Source organism: Scyliorhinus canicula, chromosome 18 (assembly GCF_902713615.1).
Source record: "Scyliorhinus canicula chromosome 18, sScyCan1.1, whole genome shotgun sequence".
Classification (NCBI taxonomy): Eukaryota; Metazoa; Chordata; class Chondrichthyes; order Carcharhiniformes; family Scyliorhinidae; genus Scyliorhinus; species Scyliorhinus canicula.
Window position 1 is genome coordinate 99,714,913 of NC_052163.1, and position 20,100 is coordinate 99,735,012.

Below are 20,100 nucleotides of genomic sequence, written 5' to 3' on the forward strand. Positions count from 1 at the left end.
CAGAGGGCATAATCTCAGAGTAAGGGGTCACCCATTAAAGACAGAATTTCTTCTCTCAGAGGGTAGTCTTTACCGCAGAGCTGTGGAAACAGTAAGGAAATCCAGGGTTAGGGGGATAAGGTGGGAAAGTAGAGTTGAGGATTATGTCAGATCAGCCACGATCTCATTGAATGGTGGAGCAGACTCGATGGGCTGAATGGCCTACTGCTGCTCCTACGTCTTATAAGAGCGACTGCACTTCAAAAAGGACTTCACTGGCTTTAAAATGGTTTGGAGCGTTCTGAGGTCATAAAAGTCATATAAATGCAAGTTCTTTCTTTCATAAACCAAAGATATAAAATCAAGTGCACAGCTGGGGCTTTGTTATATTTATATCTGCAACTGGGAAAAGATTCCAGTGCAGACACAATAGTTTGAAAGGTTTTTTCCGTACACTTGCTCGCAGTGTTTATGCTGTCTAACTTGAGGGTGGGAAATGGGGAGTAGTGGGTGTGGTTCTGTGATCCTCAGTGAGCTACTCGAAGGATGTGATTTAACTAAATGGGAACAAAGTCCCATAGCGCGCATGTTTAGCCTGGTGTTTCCCGGAGCTCACAGTGCCGAGAAACACAAGGTTAGAAAATTGTGCTTGGTAAGGGGCTTCAACGGGGTACGCATGGCTGAAGCCACATATAGCCTCATTTCGTAGGGTGATGGGCCCTGCTCGCTGGAACTTCCTAGTGTAGCAAAGAGATTGGATGCCATTTTTAAATAAACATCCTGATTTCCAACACCCGCCCCCCCTTACCACCATCACAAGCCCACCCCCAACACCAACCCCCCCCCCCCCCCCCCCCCCCCCCCCACAAGCCCCAACACACTTTGGGAAGCCCCCCAATACCCTTGCAGGACACTCCCAGCCCAATCACACCACACAGAAAATGCCAGTGTCACACCTAGGAAGTACCAACCTGGCAATGCCCCTGCCAAGGTGGCAGCACCAGGGTGCCACCCTGGGGGCCTTTGATCCCCTGGGCAACCCCCATGAGTGGCATTCTGTCTGGTCCCTATTTGTGTAGACCAGTATTAAACAATGCTCAAGGCAAAGGGGATGGATCCCACGCCTCAAGTAATTCATGATGTGGAGATGCCGGCGTTGGACTGGGGTGAGCACAGTAAGAAGTCTTACTGGGAGTGGATCATCTGAGGAAGGAGCAGTGCTCCGAAAGCTTGTGTTTGAAACAAACCTGTTGGACTTTAACCTGGTGTTGTAAGACTTCTTACTGTGCTCAAGTAATTCAGGAATCTGCACATTAAAGTGAGACTAGCTGTCATGCTCTAATATGCAGATTTGCTGAAAAGTGATCCCGCCTGCAAGGGGCGGGATTCACATTGCAACGTCTCACGAGATTGCATGAAATATAGTGAGGCATTGCGAGATCCCTGGACTGGGGTCTCCCGGCTTCTATTGGCCACACTGCGCCACGACAAGCTGCATGAAATCACGCCCCAAGTGAAACTCAGCCCTACTGAATTACTCATGATTGACACTTTACAGTTAACTTCACTTAAATGTGTGAGGAACCGTCATTGACCCTTTGCAGGAATGTGAAAGGTGATTATTTCTATTTTCCCAGGCTCAGTGATGCTCCCTAAGCTTTGACTAATCCTTTTTTTTTAAAGATTCGGATAAGAGTAAGTTGAATGCACGCTATGCGAATCCCAGAAATGTCGCCAGCCTCATATTCACGTCGCCAGTTGTGTTGACGCCGCCCAGTCCCTCAATGAATAGATACTCGACTCCCATCACAGGGGTAAGTGTGATTAACTCTTTCCAGTCCAGGCTGGGTTTTTCGGGGAGGGGGGGGGGGGGGCGCAGAGTTGACTCTTTGTCTGAATCCAGCAGTGCAGACTAGTCCCAACTCAGTAGCCAGGAGCTAGGAAGAGGAAAAGTATTTTTTAAAGCAAAACAATGTTTATTCTATGAACTCAAGTTAACCTTTTTAAAACATTCAGTGAACATCTTGGCAACCATTAATTCCAATACAAACCCCAAAGAATACTAAGTAATCCTTTAAGATTTCCTTTTAACATCCACATGACTTAAAACACCTTTTACCGAAGCACATCAGATTAAAGTCACTACTATTAGTTTTAAATCATCAGGATCGATTTACAGTCTTTAGATTACAGAGAGAGATTCATACACCTTCTAGCTGCCACTGCAGCTATCCAGCTCTGAATACGAAACTAAAACACACCCTGGAGCAAACAGCCTAAAACAAAAGTAAAAAGCTGACAGACAGCCCAGCTCCACCCGCTCTCTGACATCACTGCAGTAATAAACACCTATTTCTTAAAAGTACTCTCATTACAGATATTTATATACACACCCATTTATAAACACCCATTTCTTAAAAGTACTTTCATTACAGATATTTATATACACACCCATTTATAAACACCCATTTCTTAAAGGTACTCTCACATGACACTGTCGGTGAGATTGGAAGATCCCAGACAATTTTGTCCATTATCTTGACCAAATGGTGGGAATACGGGATAGGAATATGGAACGCCCCACAGCATTTCCACCCTGGCACGAGCAATATCAGGACAATCTGTTATCTAGGTTGAATCAGAGGGTTAAAGATGAACATGGTGGCTCCCTGGTCACTGTCGCAGACCCTTCCTTGAGACAGCCATTCGATTGCACAGTCTTCTCACCATGTTCATCTTTAACCCTCTGATTCATCCTAGACAACAGATTGTCCTGATATTGCTCGTGCCAGGGTGGAAAGGTTGTCGGCTGTTCCATGTTCCTATCCCATATTCCCACCACTTTGTAACTAATTGTGCCAGATTATCATTGGGCCGACGTTTCCTCAGCCAACCCTAGGGGGATAATTCCAGAAGTGGGGGCATGAGTAAGGAATCAACATGTTGTACAGAAAATCATTGAGGCTATTGTATTGCGGGATGAGGAGGACCTCTTGGGACAAGGGGGCAAATGTGGGAAGATGATCATGGGCCTCTTGGGTGGATCATGGGAGGGATCTGGAAATACAATGGGGAGCTGAGGTATATGAGGAGCTCAGGGTGTATCATGATGGGGGGAGATGGGGGGGGGGGGGCAAGGAACAAAGTACGTGGAGAGCTGGATCAGAGAGATTTGACAAAATGTGAGATACGCGGTTTCAAAGTCAGAAACTGCAGCCGGTGTGTGGAATGAGTTCATCAAATAGCCTCAGTATATCCTGGCTAAGGATAACTCAGGCAATATACCTGTTGCTGATCAGCAAATGCTGGAGTGTGTGTGTGTGTGCATTGGACAAGGGATTCAACTGTGGTGCCCCATCTCACCCCACCCCACCATACAGCTGTACAGCTTGCTGAGACGCAGACCTGGCTCAATCTTGACAATGAATGATGTGGAGATGCCGGCATTGGACTGGGTGAGCACAGTAAGAAGTCTTACAATGCCACATTACATTCATCCCCCACCATCTGGCCTGGGCTTGCAAAATCCTCCCAACTGCCCTGGCTTGAGACAATTCACACCTGGGGTTACCCCATCTCTGGATCTGTCAAGACTTAATTACCTGCAAATGCCCGCATTCAACACATTGTCTTGCATCTTTGACTTTGTCTATATATATGTTTCTGGAACATACCTCTTCATTCACCTGAGGAAGGAGCAGTGCTCCGAAAGCTAGTGTTTGAAACAAACCTGTTGAACTTTAACCTGGTGTTGTTGATACTGAATGATTTGGTTATGGCAGTCATGAGTAACCACAGACTAGATACAGTAGGGAGTCTGTGTCTACAGGAGAGGAGGGAGGAAACTGGTGAGAAGGAGCACATAGCTCTCCTTCAGGCCTTTTACATTCTCTCAATTTGGAGGGGGCGGTTTCTGAACCTATGGAACTGTGCTCAACACACAAGGACATCTGCTTGTTGTGAGGGAAAGCAGGGACGGGATTTAAAAACTTGACACTATCCAGCTTTCTTTGCTGCTGAAACATATAGAGGGCGATTGCGCCCGGTGCAAATCCCACCATGTCATGAGAGAGCCCCAAAACGGGATTTGTTGTTTCTCCTTCTACGGTCCGCTCCAGCTGCCTGATCAGGATCTCACCCAGAAAGGACAAAAATCTGTTTGCAATTCATTCGTAATTCATTTCAATCTCAATGATGTGGAGATGCCGGCATTGGACTAGTAAGAAATCTTACAACACCAGGTTAAAGTCCAACAAGTTTGTTTCAAATCACCAGCTTTTGGAGCACTGCTCCTTGCTCAGGTGAAGCGAGATTGCAGTTGAATACAGTGGCCTCTTGATGTCCACCTGACCCCCAGCAGGAATCACTACTGATCCCTAAAAGTGCCAGGGACACCGAAGGGGAGCAAGGGGGTGACTACCCTCTCTACACTTACCTCAGAGTGCCGAGGAGGGTCCTTTAGTGAAGGTGGGGGTCGGGACTGTTTGGGCTGGGCTGAAGGGCTCAGGTCCGGGGTCTTTCCTGGAATAGGAGTCGTGTGGCAATTCCTCCCTCCGTGGCCTTGAAAATCTTTAAACTCTCTCGCAGCATGTCAAGTTCAAAGATCTGTCAGATGTAGGTAAAAGTCTTCCCTTTAATGTGTTGGACACCTTTGGTTGGCATTGTCAGGTTTCCAAGGGTACAGTGCTAGGTTGGTAATGCCAAGGGGCAGGGGGCCTGAAGGGGAGGTACTTGAAGGGAGTAGTTCTTTTGCAAACCCATAGCGGGGTGTCACTCAATCGGAGGAGGGGGCCTTGCCAGAGATTGGGGGATGTCTGTCGTGTTATTCTGAGATCTCTGAGGATCCGGCCTTTCCAGCTTCTTCAGGGCCCACTGGTGCGAATTATCCGGGCCTCACGGTAGCATGGTGGTTAGCATCAATGCTTCACAGCTCCAGGGTCCCAGGTTCGATTCCCGGCTGGGTCACTGTCTGTGTGGAGTCTGCACGTCCTCCCCGTGTGTGCATGGGTTTCCTCCGGGTGCTCCGGTTTCCTCCCACAGTCCAAAGATGTGCGGGTTAGGTGGATTGGCCATGCTAAATTGCCCGTAGTGTAAGGTTAATGGGGGGATTGTTGGGTTACGGGTATATGGGTTACGTGGGTTTAAGTAGGGTGATCATTGCTCGGCACAACATTGAGGGCCGAAGGGCCTGTTCTGTGCTGTACTGTTCTATAAGCTCTATAAGCTCTATCCCTGGTTCCAAAGAATTTCTAAGTGTGGGTGGATTGCAAGCTGGATCACGCCGATCCACCTGGCAGGAATCATACCTCCTTTCCCGCTGGAGGCCACACTTGGAAATCTTTTGGGAGAATTCCGCTCATCACATCGATGCCCCTCCTCTGTGAGTTTACTGCTGTGCCATCCAGTGCAGCCTCTCATATGGATGATGCAACTTACATTTCTCTCTCTTGCAGTTCTCAAGTCCGGGTTCCGGCATGGCAACAGAAGTGACCCAGACACTCCTGTACTGCTTTCTGTGGGTTCTGAAGAATGCCGATGATGCGACCATTAAAGGATGGATGCAGAGACTTCCAAGCGAGCACCTCCTCCATTTCCTGGAGCTCCTCGACCTCTGTGTGTCCAACTTTGAGTATGAGGTCAGAGGATGACAGATATACAAGTAAAAAATAAATGGTTTTACAATTTCACTAAATCCAGTGAGTTTACTGCCCAAGCAGTAATTGAATAATCCTTATGGAGAAATGTTTTCTCCTGATGATGGTGCGCTGTATTCCTGGGGGAATGGTGACTTGGGGGGACACCTATACCACCCGGGGCACTAAGTTCACAGTGGGCAGTTAGCGGCGTGCACAGCTGAATGGCTGCCTTGCAGGCTGCAGCAATAGTGTTCTGTGCCTGTCCACCGCAACCACACGGTGCATCTCCTGGCCACTCCCCGTGGCCCTGGCAGAAGCCCCCTAGCGAACGACAAAACTGTCAGCACACTATAGCTACTTTTTATACCCTCTCTTTCCCTCAGCAGCAATGGTGCCTGTTTCCCGATTTTTGAAACCACATCGGCAATTCCTTCTGGCGGTGGTGCAGCATGGCAAAGGCCCCGGAGAATACCGGGTCAGGCCCGCTAATGATATGCCACTGGCGTTTACTGTACGTGCGGAGTACAACACACTGACGCCACGGTACCGGAGCATCGCAGTCCGGTGCTGGCCATGATTTTTGGCTCATGCGCCATTCTCCGTCGAACCGCTTTTACCGATTCCGGCGTCGGCCACCGGAAAACCCCTCATCTCTGCAATCCCATCCCAACGGACAATAAACCCTCTCCCTTGTTTTCTGATCCATGGAGAAGACTTTAGGGTTTGGCCCGACACAGATTTCCATCTTACTCGGGCGAAATTAGCACTGGCGGTTCCACCCAAACCACCTTTTGCTGCTCCTTTTCCACCACCACCCCTCAGCGATAGATTGAGGCGCTGAGTGAGTACAGCCCAACTTTGAATGGCCGATGTTCCTCCCCAGGACAGTGACAAACGGGGCCTGCTGCAACCTGTGGCTGTGACTAAGATGCTGCGTATGATATTTTAATTGATTTATGATCGTGGCATCACCTTACCAGATGGGCCAACTGTCCCAGTGGAGCAGCTATTGATTCTCTTGTGTGTTGGAATCTAGAACTGGCCTTGTGGGGTTCATGTTAGGGCAGATCAAATAGAGTCTGCAGGAGGGACAAAATGGGCTATCGGGCCTCTCATCCCGCTGGTACTCCTCGTGTTGCTGTGCGCGTTGTGTCAAGAGAGGAACTGGCTTTGTTATTGGAGTAAGGTGAGAATGACGCCCACATTATGTCCATCCGCAGGGCCAGCCATCCACAGAACAGATCAGCAGCCAGATTTACAGGAAGTCGAGGGACATGAAGGCGAGGCTGGAGGAATCCATCTTCGGAACCACAGGAGCCCGAAAGGAAATGATGAAACGCCGGGAATATCCAGGTGAAGGATGACCGGCCTCCGGCGTTAATTGTTCAACCACCCCCACAATCTGGTTCAGGCGACCCCACCTCTTGATCTTCAAAACAAGTGCAGCTCTTTGAATTTCTTCACCCAATTTCATAGAATCCTTACAGAATCAGAGATTCCCTACAGTGCCGAAGGGGGCAATTTAGCCCATCGAATCAGGGCCAGGCTTGAAAATCATGGGAGCTTCTTCATCGCTAGGGCAGGTGGCTGGCCAACTGCCCGAATGTAGAAATCTACCCCGAGTGTGTAAATCTGCAAGCGATATTGTAGATCAGACCTCACCAATGTCTGAAAGCCCCCCCATCCTGTGTGGCTTTCTGTCTGCTCTCTTAAATCTCACCTGTATTTTTTGTGTTCAGGAATTGACAGGTTGTTCCCTGCGGTGAGTGTGAGTCTGCAGGAGAAGGTACGCTGGCGGAAGGACCTGACACAGTGGCGCCAGGTTGTTGATAAAGACAAGTAAGAGGGCACCATTTTCTGCATCAGTTCACAACGTAATATTTGTTTGTATTTATGGGTGTGTGTGTATGTGTGTGTATAAGGTGCATGGGTGTGTGTGTGTGTATGAGGTATATGGATGTGCGTGTGTGTGTGTGTGTGTGTATGAGGTGTATGGGTATGTGTGTGTGTGTGTATGAGGTGTATGGGTGTGTGTGTGTTTGAGGTGTATGGGTGTGTGTGTGTATGAGGTGTATGGGTGTGTGTGTGTATGAGGTGTATGAGGTGTATGTGTGTGTGTGTGTGTGTGTGAGTATGAGGTGTATGGGTGTGTGTGTGTATGAGGTGTATGGGTGTGTGTGTGTATGAGGTGTATGGGTGTGTGTGTGTGTGTGTGTGTGTGTGTGAGTATGAGGTGTATGGGTGTGTGTGTGTATGAGGTGTATGGGTGTGTGTGTGTATGAGGTGTATGGGTGTGTGTGTGAGTATGAGGTGTATGGGTGTGCGTGTGTGTGTGAAGAAAAAGGGGATGAAATTGTCCCTGAAATGCTAACTCAAAATAGGCAGAAGCAAATCCGCAGCTTGTTGAACATAAGAACTAGAAGCTGGCAATTCAGCCCCTCGAGTCCACTCTGCCATTCAATATAATCATGGCTGATCTCCTCTCAGCCTTGACTCCACTTTCCTGCCCGTTCTCCATAACCCTTCAACCCATTATTAATTAAAAATCTGTCTTTCTCCTCAAATTGACTCAATGTCCCGGCATCCACCACACTCTGGGGTAGTGGATTCCACAGATTCACGACCCTTTGAGAGTAGTTTCTCCTCATCTCTGTTTAAATCTGCCACTCCTTATCCTAAAACTATGACCTCTCGTTTAATATTGCGCCACAAGAGGAAGCATCCGCTCTACGTCTACTTAATCAACTCCATTTATCATCTTATATACTTCAATTTGATCTCCCCTCATTCTTCTAAACTCTATAGAGAGGAGAGGCCTGAACTGCTCGATCTCTCTTCACAAGACAATCCTCTCATCTCTGGAATCAATCCAGTGAACCTCCTCTGAACTGCCCCTACTGCAATTACATCTCTCCTCAAATAAGGTAACCAAAACTATACACAGGTGCAGTCTCACCAATGCCTTGTACAATTGCAGCAGCTCATTCCTACTGACCTTTATTACCTGCTGTACCTGTATGCTAGATTTCTGTGATTCATGCACGAGGACTCCCAGGTCCCTCTGCACCGAAACACTCTGAAGATTCTCTCCATTTAGATAAGTTGCCTTTCCACTTTTCCGACCAAAAACCATCCTTATCCACTTTCAACTCCATCTGGCAAATTCTGGCATGCACACCTAACCTAGCGATATCGATTTGTAAATTTCTTGGGCAGGACTCTCTGACGCCCCCCCCCCCCCCCCCCCGGGCTTGCGAATCGGCAGCGGGGGGGGAGTGAATCCCACCCCGCTGCCCCGACGGCGGCTGCCGAATTCTCCGGCACCATTTTTTGGCGGGGGCGAGAATCGCGTTGCACCAGTTGGGGGCTATTGGCAGCAGCTCCCCCCCGGCGATTCTCCGCTCTGCAATGGGCCGAGCGGCCGCCCGTTTTCGGCCAGTCCTGCCGGCATAAATTACACAAGGTTCTTACCGGCGGGACCAGGCTCTGCGGGCGGCCTGCAGTCCTCGAGGGGGGGGGGGGGGGGGGGGGGGCGCAGGGGGATCTGGTCCCGGGGAGAGTTGGCGCCTGCGCAAGAGCGCCAGCGTGTTCCCAGAACCGCTGCCGTGATTCCTGCGCATGCGCAGGGGGTTTCTTCTCCGCGCCGACCATGGCAGAGCTTTACAGCGGCCGGCACGGAGGGAAAGAGTGCCTTCATGGCACAGACCCGCCCGCACAGATCGGTGGGCCCCGATCGCGGGCCAGGCCACCGTGCCCCCCCCCCCCCCCGGGGCTATATCCCTCTGCGACCCCCCCCCCGGGGCTATATCCCTCTGTGCCCCCCCCCCCCCCCCCCCCGAGTACTCTGCAGGCCGCCCGCAGAGCTAGGTCCCGCCGGTAAGAACCTTGTGTAATTAATGCCGGCGGGACTGGCCGAAAACGGGCAGCCGCTCGGCCCATCGCGGAGCGGAGAATCGCCGGGGGGGGGGGGCGCTGCCAACGGCCCTGGACTGGCGCGACGCGAGTCTCGCCCCCGCCAAAGGCTGCCGCTGGAGAATTCGGCAGCCAGCGTCGGGGCAGTGGGATTCACGCCGCCTCCCGGTGATTTTCCGGCCCAGCGGGGGGTCGGAGAATCCCGTCCTTTATGTTTTGCCACCATGTCATATAAGCTTGATCGAAGGAGAGCTTTAAGGAGAAGATGGAGAGGATTGGTGAGGAAATTCCAGAGCTTAGGGCCTAGACAGTTGAAGACAAAGCCACCAGTAGTGGAGAAATGGGGAAAGAAGACAGAGTTGGAAACATGTAATGATTCCAGAGGGCTGGAGGTGGTTACAGAGATGGGGAGACACAAGGCCCTGATGACATTAGGACAGCCATCAGGAGCAGGAATTCTGTCCGATATTTCCCTTGCTAACCGAGGTGAATTGTACCCACTCCTCAGCGCTGACATGTCCTGAAAGCTGGTCTTTCTTGTGTGGCTCAGACGCTCACTGAACAGATGTGGCTTTCTTTTCCCATGTTCCTGAGGTGACAGAAGAGCTTCAGCTAGAATGAGGAATGTTTCTAATGGCTCAAAAACCTCTCACTGTCCCTTAGCAAAGCTTTGTCTAATGAGAAGCCTTCACCAATTGCCACATTTCATTGCAAAGACTTCCTCTCACAGGAGCCCAGGGGCAACTTCCCTGGTTCTCTCTTCCCCAGCAAAGAATATGAGAGGAGGGACATTGTGCACTTATTGAAGCATTCAGAAATGTATTTAAAGGGAATTTAATCTACCCGTCTTGGATCCCTCCCTACCGGTTAGAGAATTGGTAGAAAACAGTGCCCCTTCAATGGAGGAGGCCCGAAATGAGTGAAGTCTCTCTCAGGTACTTAACTGTCAAGATCCGGGCTTCCCTGGGACTTAGGATCACAATGGCAGAATCCTGCCCGCTGAAGCTGCCAGCCAATCAAAGGTTCGGAGCAGCGGCTGCTACCAGTAATACAGCGAGACCTTCACAAGAGATCATCGCTGGATCCTTAGAGAGAGAGAGGAGTGGGATGGGGTTGGGGGTCACTGGGAGGGGAAGGGGGGTGAGAGGGGGATGGGGGTCACTCGCAAGGGGCGGGAGACGGGGTCCAGATGCAAGAGCAGCAGTGTATTTCTCAGCAGGCACCCCCCCCCCCCCCCCCGCCGCCCCGCCCCCCATGCCTAGTCCCTCAACCGGGTCTTTGAAACGGAGACCCTGGCTCCAGAAGGCCACAGTCAAATCTGACAGGGTTTGCTGGATGGCGTTCAAGAAGGATGGGAAACCATGGGAGTTCAGGAGAATCCCTGAGCCACGAGTAAATCTCAGCAGCCTACGCGTTATTGACCATAGTGCCTCAGTAATAAGTTTAATTACTAACAGGCGGGTTCCCCGTGCCAGCCCGTTCCCGCCGCTGAGTTAATGGGGATTTCCCACTGCCTGGCGCGCTCTGAGCTGCTTCCTTAAACCCAGCTCACTGATTTCCACAGGAGAGCATAGTCACAAGCCAAAAAGATTGAGGATGAAAGGACAGTTAATTGTAATGTCTTTACCCAGAGGGGGTGGGGAATGTGTGGAGTGAACTGCCCGCGGAGGTAGTGAGGGCAGATTGTACCGGCAATTCTAGAGAGAGTTGGGTGCATGTGAAGGCTCTGGGAAGTGTCATGAGATCTGAGATTTGCTGGACACTGGATCTGGGAGTAGTGCCCATTTCTGTTTGGTCCAATATTCCTGCCTCCAGCTTGGCATAATGTGTTTCCAGCTCTGATGCTAACCCAGTGATGTTTTGAAAATCTGTTATCTCAGGTCAAAGTTGGAGCTTCAACAAGAAGCATTGGTCAGTGGGAACTTGACCGTGGAGACGAACCTGATTGTGCTGGACACCCTGGAACTGGTGATCCAGGTATGAGATGTAGTAATCCTCTTTTAACAACCCCCCACACCACTCCACCCTCACAAGCCACTACCCCTCAGCCCCTCCTTGCCCACTGTTTAACAATCGACAAATAAAGTTCAACAGAATTACCACCGTGAAAAATCATCTGGTGTTCACGCTCAAGGACTTAGATTGTCAAAGGGATTGTTCTTAATGGGTGGCACGGTGGCACAGCGGTTAGCCAGTTGACCCACAGCGCCAGGGTCCCAGGTTCAATCCCAGCCTTGGATGACTGTGTCGTTCTCCCCATCGCTGCGTGAGTTTCCTCCTGGTGCTCCAGTTTCCTCCCACAGTCCAAAGATGCACAGGTTAGGTGGCTTGGCTGTGCTAAATTGCCCCTTGTGTCCAAAACGTTTAGGTGGGGTTACGGGGCAGGGGCATGGTCCTGGGTGGGCTGCTCCTTCAGAAGGTTGATGCAGACTTGATGGACTGAATGGCATCCTTCTGCACTGTAACGATTCTATGATTCTGAGTTTATGCTGCTGGAATATTGTCTTTGATAGTTGCAAAATCAAAACTCCAAACTCTAACATTGTAAAATTTCACCAAAAGATGCTTGATTAATCCTTTACTATAAACACATCTTCCGGTAGCTGCTCATTCTCACTTGCTGAGTAATTTTTGTTTCATCAGTTACCCAGTTTCCCAGTCACTGTCACCCACATAGAGGTTTAATATTGCCCTTCCTCAAATCTGCTAGTAATATGAACTCTTGGGTTTATATACTAACAGTACTTTTGACTACAGCTATAACATATCTGAGGATTAAGATAAGATTCATCACACCGTGTCTATTGAGCTGTCTCTGCGGTGCATTTACCAAACAATGTTCTTGGAATAATTCTTCTTTCGTTGAGTCAACCCTTACCTCCTCTCACTCCTGGGCTAGGGGAGGAAGGAGTCAGTGGATTGCACCATTCCATGCCCATCCTATTAAGGCCCGATGTTTAATAGCCTTTCCATCTTTCCAGCAGTGCAGCTCGATGCCCGAGTTAAAGCCTGTGGTCGCAGGGGTCCTGAAGGTCCTGATTCACAGCCTGTGCTGTAACCAGAGCACCCTATACCTGCAAAACTGCTTCAACACACAGCGAGCCGTCGTTGCCAAGGTAACCAGAATGTGACGAATGGGGTCAGAATTTTGGGAACGAGTTATTGAACGAGAGGATTAAACAAATGGGGTAAACTGCCCTCTGGTGGGTTGAAAGAGGCTGCTGTTCACGGAGGAGGATTGAGTGAATATTCCTGGCTGACCATTAACCCTGGAATTGTCTTTCAGCGCTGGGCGGGGCAAGAAGAGAAAATTGGGGGAGGATTGGAAGGGGAGGGGGCTTAGTGTTGAAGCAGTTTGTTTATTGGACTGATGAGGAGTGCATCGGAAAACATTTCAAGCAAAACACAGGGTGGGATTGAAATCCAAACAAAATAGAAGCTTTACGGATTCATGTGGTTGCTCCACTTTGTAGGTTATCAAATTCCACTGCCAAATAACCTATTGATACCAAATCAGTATGCAGGCCGAAGTTGTGCTCAATGCCTACAGCAGGAAGAGACCTTGAACACTCTCTTTGTCAGGGACAGAAATGTGCACTTGGTACTTCAGAGAAACCATAAATAGGGGAAAAATCTTCAATCCGTCCCTCAATGCTGGGCACCATGTGTCCTTTTCCACTCTTAATTTACTTCCACAATCTCATTGTTCCCTGGGGCAATCCAGTAAAGGGTCTTTTGCCCCATACCTGAGGGAAAACTGGGGAAGAACCCATGGGGAAAATCACCCTTTTCTGGATTATCCCAGGGAGAAATGCGATTATGGGAGTAAATTGGGCTAGGGAAAGGATAAAAGCTGCTCGGCATTGAATAAACTTGTTGATGCGACCATCAATTCCCACGAGACGGAGAGTTGAAGTGAGCAGTTGTTTTAATCAGCTAGAACTGTGCCTGCCTGCGACTGCTCTGCACTGAGAGCCGCCTGCAGGGCAGCAGATCTATATACCTCCCCCGAGGGGGCGGAGCCTACAAGGGACCCAACATGATACAATGCAATGTAATGTAGTACAATGGTCCATAGGTGGAGCCCACAAGGGCAACAACACAGTACAATGCAATACAGTGGTGAATGGCTACCATAATACGTTCACCACACTTTTATGGATTTTTGTGTATGTATGCATGGTTTAGCTCACTGGGCTAAATCGCTGGCTTTTAAAGCAGACCAAGCAGGCCAGCAGCACGGTTCGATTCCTGTACCAGCCTCCCCGGACAGGCGCCGGAATGTGGCGACTAGGGGCTTTTCACAGTAACTTCATTTGAAGCCTACTGTGACAATAAGCGATTTTCATTTTTCATTTTCACATACGCATGTGTTTGTTGTGAGTGTTTGGATATTTTAAAAGATTAATTCCAGTTGAATCCCAGACTCTGTTAACACAAGTTGAATTGATCGAACTGATGCTATTGATGCATTACCATCCCGTTATGTTTGATCAGTTCCTCCTGCAGAGCTAACTGGCTGTTACTGTGTCCCTGCTGCAGTTTCCAGATGTGCTGTTTGATGAGGACTCGGAGCACTGCACGGACCTGTGCTTGCTGCTGCTGCAGAGATGCATGAGTCGTTTTGAGAGCACACGGGTCCAGGCCTCGGCTTCCCTCTACTTGCTCATGAGGCAGAGCTACAAGGTGGTGAGTGAGCTGGAGCTTGCAGCAGTCCGGAACTCTTCTCAGTTTCCAGGCTTAATTCCCAAGGAAATTATGAGTGCAAGCTGATAAATCTCTCAGAGCCAGTTGGTGAAGTAGACCAAGGTCGGGATTTGCTGCGCTCCCTTTCCCGTCGGCAGGTTCGGCAACGAGAGGGGGAAATATCACGAGGACAGAGTCATGTTTCACATCGGTGTAAAAGCAGGAAGTGAATGTCCCCCTCCCCGTGTTAGTAGTGGGCCGTCTTTCCCACCGTTAAACATTGGGAACCTCAGTGTAATACATTGGCATCTCATTATCGCTCCATAGGCCGACAGCATACCCCCAGGGCACAAATGTGTCCATGGCGGCCTGATGTCAAATGGCTCAATGCACGACCAGTCTCCGAAGGCGTGCACCTGATCAGCAATACTCCAAGGGGAAGGTGAAGATGAGCGCAGCGCCCGGGTGGGGGTTGGAGAAGGTCGTTCCAGGGTAATGCCATGGGATGCCAGTTTGAGGCCCACTTGACATCAATTTAATGCCGAGAGGGTGCCATGGGGCACGAGGGCGAAGAATGTTTCTTGGTATGCCCGCTGTGCGCTGGGGCAGCCTTTAAAATGGTGTCCAGACCACCGATTCGATGGAGGGGCGGGTGAATCAGGGGCCTCCCACCAGCGATACTTCATGGAACTTCAGGCCTTCTTTTTCTCCAAAGTCCCGCACTCTAGAGTCACAGAATAACCTACAGTGCAGAAAGAGGCCATTCGGCCCATCGAGTCTTCCCCAGCCCTTAGAAAGAGCACCCTACAAGCCCACACCACCACCCTGTTCCTCTAACCCCACCTAACCTTTTGGACACAAAGAGGCAATTTAGCATGGCCAATTCACCTAACATGCAAATTTTTTGGACTATGGGAGGAAACCAGAGCACCCGGAGGAAACCCACGCAGACTGGATGAATCATAGAACATGCATTGCAGAAGGAGGCCATTCGGCCCATCGAGTCTGCACCGACCCACTTAAGCCCGCACTTCCACCATATTCCCATAACCCAATAACCCCTCCTAACCTTTTTGGACACTAAGGGAAATTTAGCATGACCAATACACCTAAACTGTACGTCTTTGGACTATGGGAGGAAACCGGAGCACCCAGAAGAAACCCACGCAGACACGGGGAGAACGTGCAGACTCCGCACAGACATTGACCCAGTGGGGAATTGAACCTGGGACCCTGGTGCTGTGAAGCCACAGTGCTATCCACTTGTGCTACCGTGCTGCCATGGGGAGAACGTGCAAACTCCACACAGACAATCACTGAGCCCGGAATTGAACCCGGGTCCCTGGAGCTGTGAGGCAGCAGTGCTAAGCACTGTGCCACCATGTCGCTCTGTGACATATATGACATAAAACACTGCCTTTGCTGTTGGCGGGCTCAATGTCACTTTTCCTGACTGACATCGGACTTTGCTGATATCGGAGAAAATCTTGCCCCCTCAAGTCAATGTATATCGCAAGTTTCGGTCAATGGGCTAGACAGCTGGTTTGCGATGCAGAACAAGGCCAGCAGTATTCGTTCAATTCCCGTACTGGCTGAGGTAATTCATGAAGACCCTGCCTTCTCAACCTGCCCCTTGCCTGAGGTGAGGTGATCCTCCGGTTAAACCACCACCAGTCAGCTCTCCTCCTCAAAGGGTAAAGCAGCCTATGGCTATCTGGGATTATGGTGACTTTACCGTTACAACCCAAGGAACTGAGGGCACTGTTGCTAAGTTTGCAAATGATATAAAGATATGTAGAGGGACAGGTAGATTGAGGAAGCAGGGGGGGCTGCAGAAGGACTTGGACAGGGTAGGAGAGTGGGCAATGAAGTGGGAGATGGAAAACAATGTGGAAAAGTGTGAGGTTATGCGCTTTGGTAGGAGGAATGGAGGCATAGACTATTTTCTAAATTAGAAAAGGCTTAGGAAATCAGAAGCACAAAGGGATTTAGGAGTCCTAGTTCAAGATTCTCTTAAGGTTAACATGCAGGTCCAGTTGGCAGTTAGGAAGGCAAATGCAATGCTAACATTCATGTCGAGAGGGCTAAAATGTAAGAGCAGGATGTACTTCTGAGGCTGTATCAGGCTCTAGTCAGACCCCATTTGGAGTATTGTGAGCAGTTTTGGGCCCCGTATCTAAGGAAGGATGTGCTGGCCTTGGAAAGGGTCCAGAGGAGGTTCACAAGAATGATCTTGGAATGAAGAGCTTGTCATATGAGGAGCGGTTGAGGACCCTGGGTCTGTATTCCTTGGACTTTAGAAGGATGAGCACAGTAAGAAGTCTTACAACACCAGGTTAAAGTCCAACAGGTTTGATTCAAACACGAGCTTTCGGAGCGCGGCTCCTTCCTCAGAAGGATGAGGAGGGGATCTTATTGATCTTATTGAAACTTACAGGATACTGAGAGACCGAGATAGAGTGGATGTGGAGAGGATGTTTCCACTAGTGAGATAAACTAGAACCTTACAGCACAGCCTCAGGCTGAAGGGACCATACTTTAAAACAGAGATGAGAAGGAATTTCTTCAGCCCGAGGGTGGTGAATCTGTGGACTTCTTTGCCGCAGAAGGCTGTGGAAGACAAATCACTGGGTGTCTTTAAGACAGAGATAGATAGGTTCTTGATTAATAGGGGGATCGGGGGTTATGGGGAGAATGCAGGAGAATGGGGATGAGAAACATCAGCCATGATTGAATGGCGGAACAGATTTGATAGGCCAAATGGGCTAATTCAGCTTCTATGTCTTATGGACCACCAGTCTCAGAAACTGTCTCTTTACACTCATTTGAAAATCAGATGAATCAATTAAATTAACCCCTTAAAGGGCACTATCAAGTTTTTGTAACAAAAAAACAAAAAGGAAATTTATCAAATAAAAATTAAATGATCAGGACTGATGATGCATTCCAGACCCTGCAGTTCCCACTGTGGAAGGCCTCAGGCATACTGGTGGAAGTGTCCTTTTGTACTCGTGTGAGTAATTCAGATAAACAAATAAGCTAATTAACTAAAGAACCACTCCTTCTGGGGACACTGTAATGAAAAAACAAAACTTTAATGGAAATTTATCAAATTAAATTAAAATAATGGGCGGGATTCTCCCCTACCCGGCAGGCCGGGGGCCCCAACGCCAAGGAGTGGTGTGAACCACTCCGGTGTCGGGCCGCTCCAAAGGTGCGGAATCCTCCGCACCTTCAGGGGCTAGGCCGGCCTCGGAATTGTTTGCGTCGCGCCAGACGGCGGGGAAGGGGCTTGGCTCCATGCCAACCGGTGGCAAAGGGCCTCCGCTGGCCGGCGTATGCTGGCGTCATCCCAGCGCATGCGCGGGGGGGGGGGGTTCATCTCTGCGTTGGCCATCGCTGAGGACCACAGCGGCCGATGCGGAACAATAGAGTGCCCCCACGGCACAGGCCCGCCCGCACATCGGTAGGCCCCGATCGCGGGCCAGGCCACCGTGGGGGCATCCCCCGGGGCCAGATCCCCCTGCCCCTCCCTCCCCCAAGGACCCTGGAGGCTGCTCGCGCAGCCCAGTCCCGTTGGCAAATGCCTGGTGTAACATACGGCAGCGGGACTGGCCGAAAACAGGCGGCCACTCGGCCCATTGCAGGCCGGAGAATTACCGGGGGGGCCGCTGCCAGCCCCTGCAGTGCCCACTGGTTACAGAAGGCCTGAAGTGTACCGGTGGACACCACTTTCTCCCTCTCCAAGGATACCCGGGTGCAATCATCATCATGAAAGAAAAATGGTCATTCACGTCAAAGGAACCCCCTCAACTGCCCACTGCCTGGAACTGTCAATGAGCACCTTATGGGCACAACTAATTATCAAATGAGTGCCTCCCATATTTAACCTTAATTTCTACAATTAACACAAGGCATTCTGTGAGACTCTCCTTCGGCGGGATCCTGTGCCCCTCCGGCAGTGCACTCACGCCCGAGTGTTTTCCGAGGGCGGGCGGTGGCCCATAATGAGAAACCCCATTGGCCAGCTGTGGGAACGGAGAATCCCGCTGCTGGTGAGGGCGCACCGCGCCGATAAACGGGACTGCCGGGATGGAGAATCCTGCCCATTGTCTTCTGTGTGGGTGTCTGCCATGGCTCAGTGGTACTCTTGCCTCTGAGTCAGGAGGTTTTGGGTTCAAGTCCCACTCCAATGACTTGAGTAAAAAATCCAGGTTGACACTCCACTTTGGCATGTCATTGTGAAAGGTCTTACATAAATGTAAGTCTCTCCTGCACATTTAAGGACCCTTTTTTATGGTGGAAAAAGAATCAATGAATCCCTACAGTGCAGAAAGAGGCCATTTAGCCCATTGAGTCTGCACCGATACTTCGAAAGACCAGCCTACCTAAGCCCAATCCCCTGCCCTGTAACTCCATCCTAAGGGGCAATTTAGCATGGCCAATTCACCTAACGTGCACATCTTTGGACTGTGGGAGGAAACCGGAGCACCCGGAGGAAACCCAGGCAGACACTGGGAGAACGTGCAAACTCCACACAGACAGTTACCCGAGGTCAGAATCGAACCCGGGTCCCTGGCTCTGTGAGGCAGCAGTGCTATCCACTGTCTCACCATGCCACCCAGAAATGTGAGATAGTTATCTGTCCTGGAGCAGTTAACATCCATGGGGTAATGTCAAAGTGACATCAATAACCAGGAAGAGTTTCACTGATTGCAAACCCTGGGCTAGAAACACACCTTCTGTTGATGTACAGTCCTGGTGCATTTTTCACAATTTACTGCATTCCTTAATGATTGCAGAATTTAGTAATTATATGTTTTCAGGACAAAAGATAGGCAGATTGTGGCAGATTTAAGGTGCAAAGGAAGTTGAAACATTCCTGGTGGTAGCAATGACACATGGTACTCAAAATATTTCTCCATCTGCTGGGACAACAGAAGATGTTAAATCCACTTTGAACCCTAGAATGGTCCAGCAGAGAGGTCAAATTTAACTTCACCCTGTGACATTGCACAGAAGTCCCTACTCTGTTCATTTCCCCATCAGATACATCTGTACATCATTTGATTACGACAGGTTTCAAAATAAAAGTAAATAAAGTGTGAAAAACAAAACTTACTCAGATTTCTTGAACAATAAATCTGCCTTCAGTAATTACAATAGCTTTGCTACAGCTACACACCTCCTTTTTGTTGACATTGAACCACTTTTCCTTGATAAAGCTGTACATACCTACAGCTTCAGTAATGAAAAGCCCCAGTGCCATGGTACCTAAAGTGTAACATTTGTCTTCATGTGTCATAAGAACTACATTTGAGGCTTGTTTTGTGTTGTTAGTTTTGCAAATTGGTACACATGGAGGTGACAGATCAGCTACCTGCTAGGTAATAAAGGTGGACGTCATTGGGGAGGGCTGGTGGGCAGAGAGAGGACAGCAGTGCACAGTCATATTTCTCGTCAGTGTTTACACTGGAGAAAGACAATGTTGTCGAGGAGAATACTCAGGTATAGTCGACCAGGCTAGATTGGATTGTGGTTCACAAGGAGGAGGTGTTAGCAATTTTGGAAAGTGTAAAAATAGATAAGTCCCCTGGGCCAGATGGGATTTATCCTAGGATTCTCTGGGAAGCCAGGGAGATTGCAGAGCCTTTGTCCTTGATCTTTATGTCGTCTTTGTCGACAGGAATAGTGCCGGAAGACTGGAGGATAGCAAATGTTGTCCCCTTGTTCAAGAAGGGGAGTAGAGACAACCCTGGTAATTATAGACCTGTGAGCCTTACTTCGGTTGTGGGTAAAATGTTGGAAAAGGTTATAAGAGATAGGGTTTATAATCATCTTGAAAAGAACAAGTTGATTAGCGATAGTCAACACGGTTTTGTGAAGG

General features: G+C 49.6%; 1 protein-coding gene across 1 annotated transcript in view; it reads left to right on the forward strand.

Annotated features, from left to right (window-relative positions):
• Nucleotides 1–20,100, forward strand: part of LOC119953774 (dedicator of cytokinesis protein 7-like) — a 328,309-nt gene that overhangs the window by 253,991 nt on the left and 54,218 nt on the right. Inside the window, 7 exon segments of the mRNA XM_038778389.1 lie at nucleotides 1,663–1,793; nucleotides 5,433–5,615; nucleotides 6,836–6,968; nucleotides 7,355–7,454; nucleotides 11,408–11,504; nucleotides 12,509–12,643; nucleotides 14,070–14,216. Coding sequence (XP_038634317.1) covers nucleotides 1,663–1,793; nucleotides 5,433–5,615; nucleotides 6,836–6,968; nucleotides 7,355–7,454; nucleotides 11,408–11,504; nucleotides 12,509–12,643; nucleotides 14,070–14,216 — 926 coding nt within the window.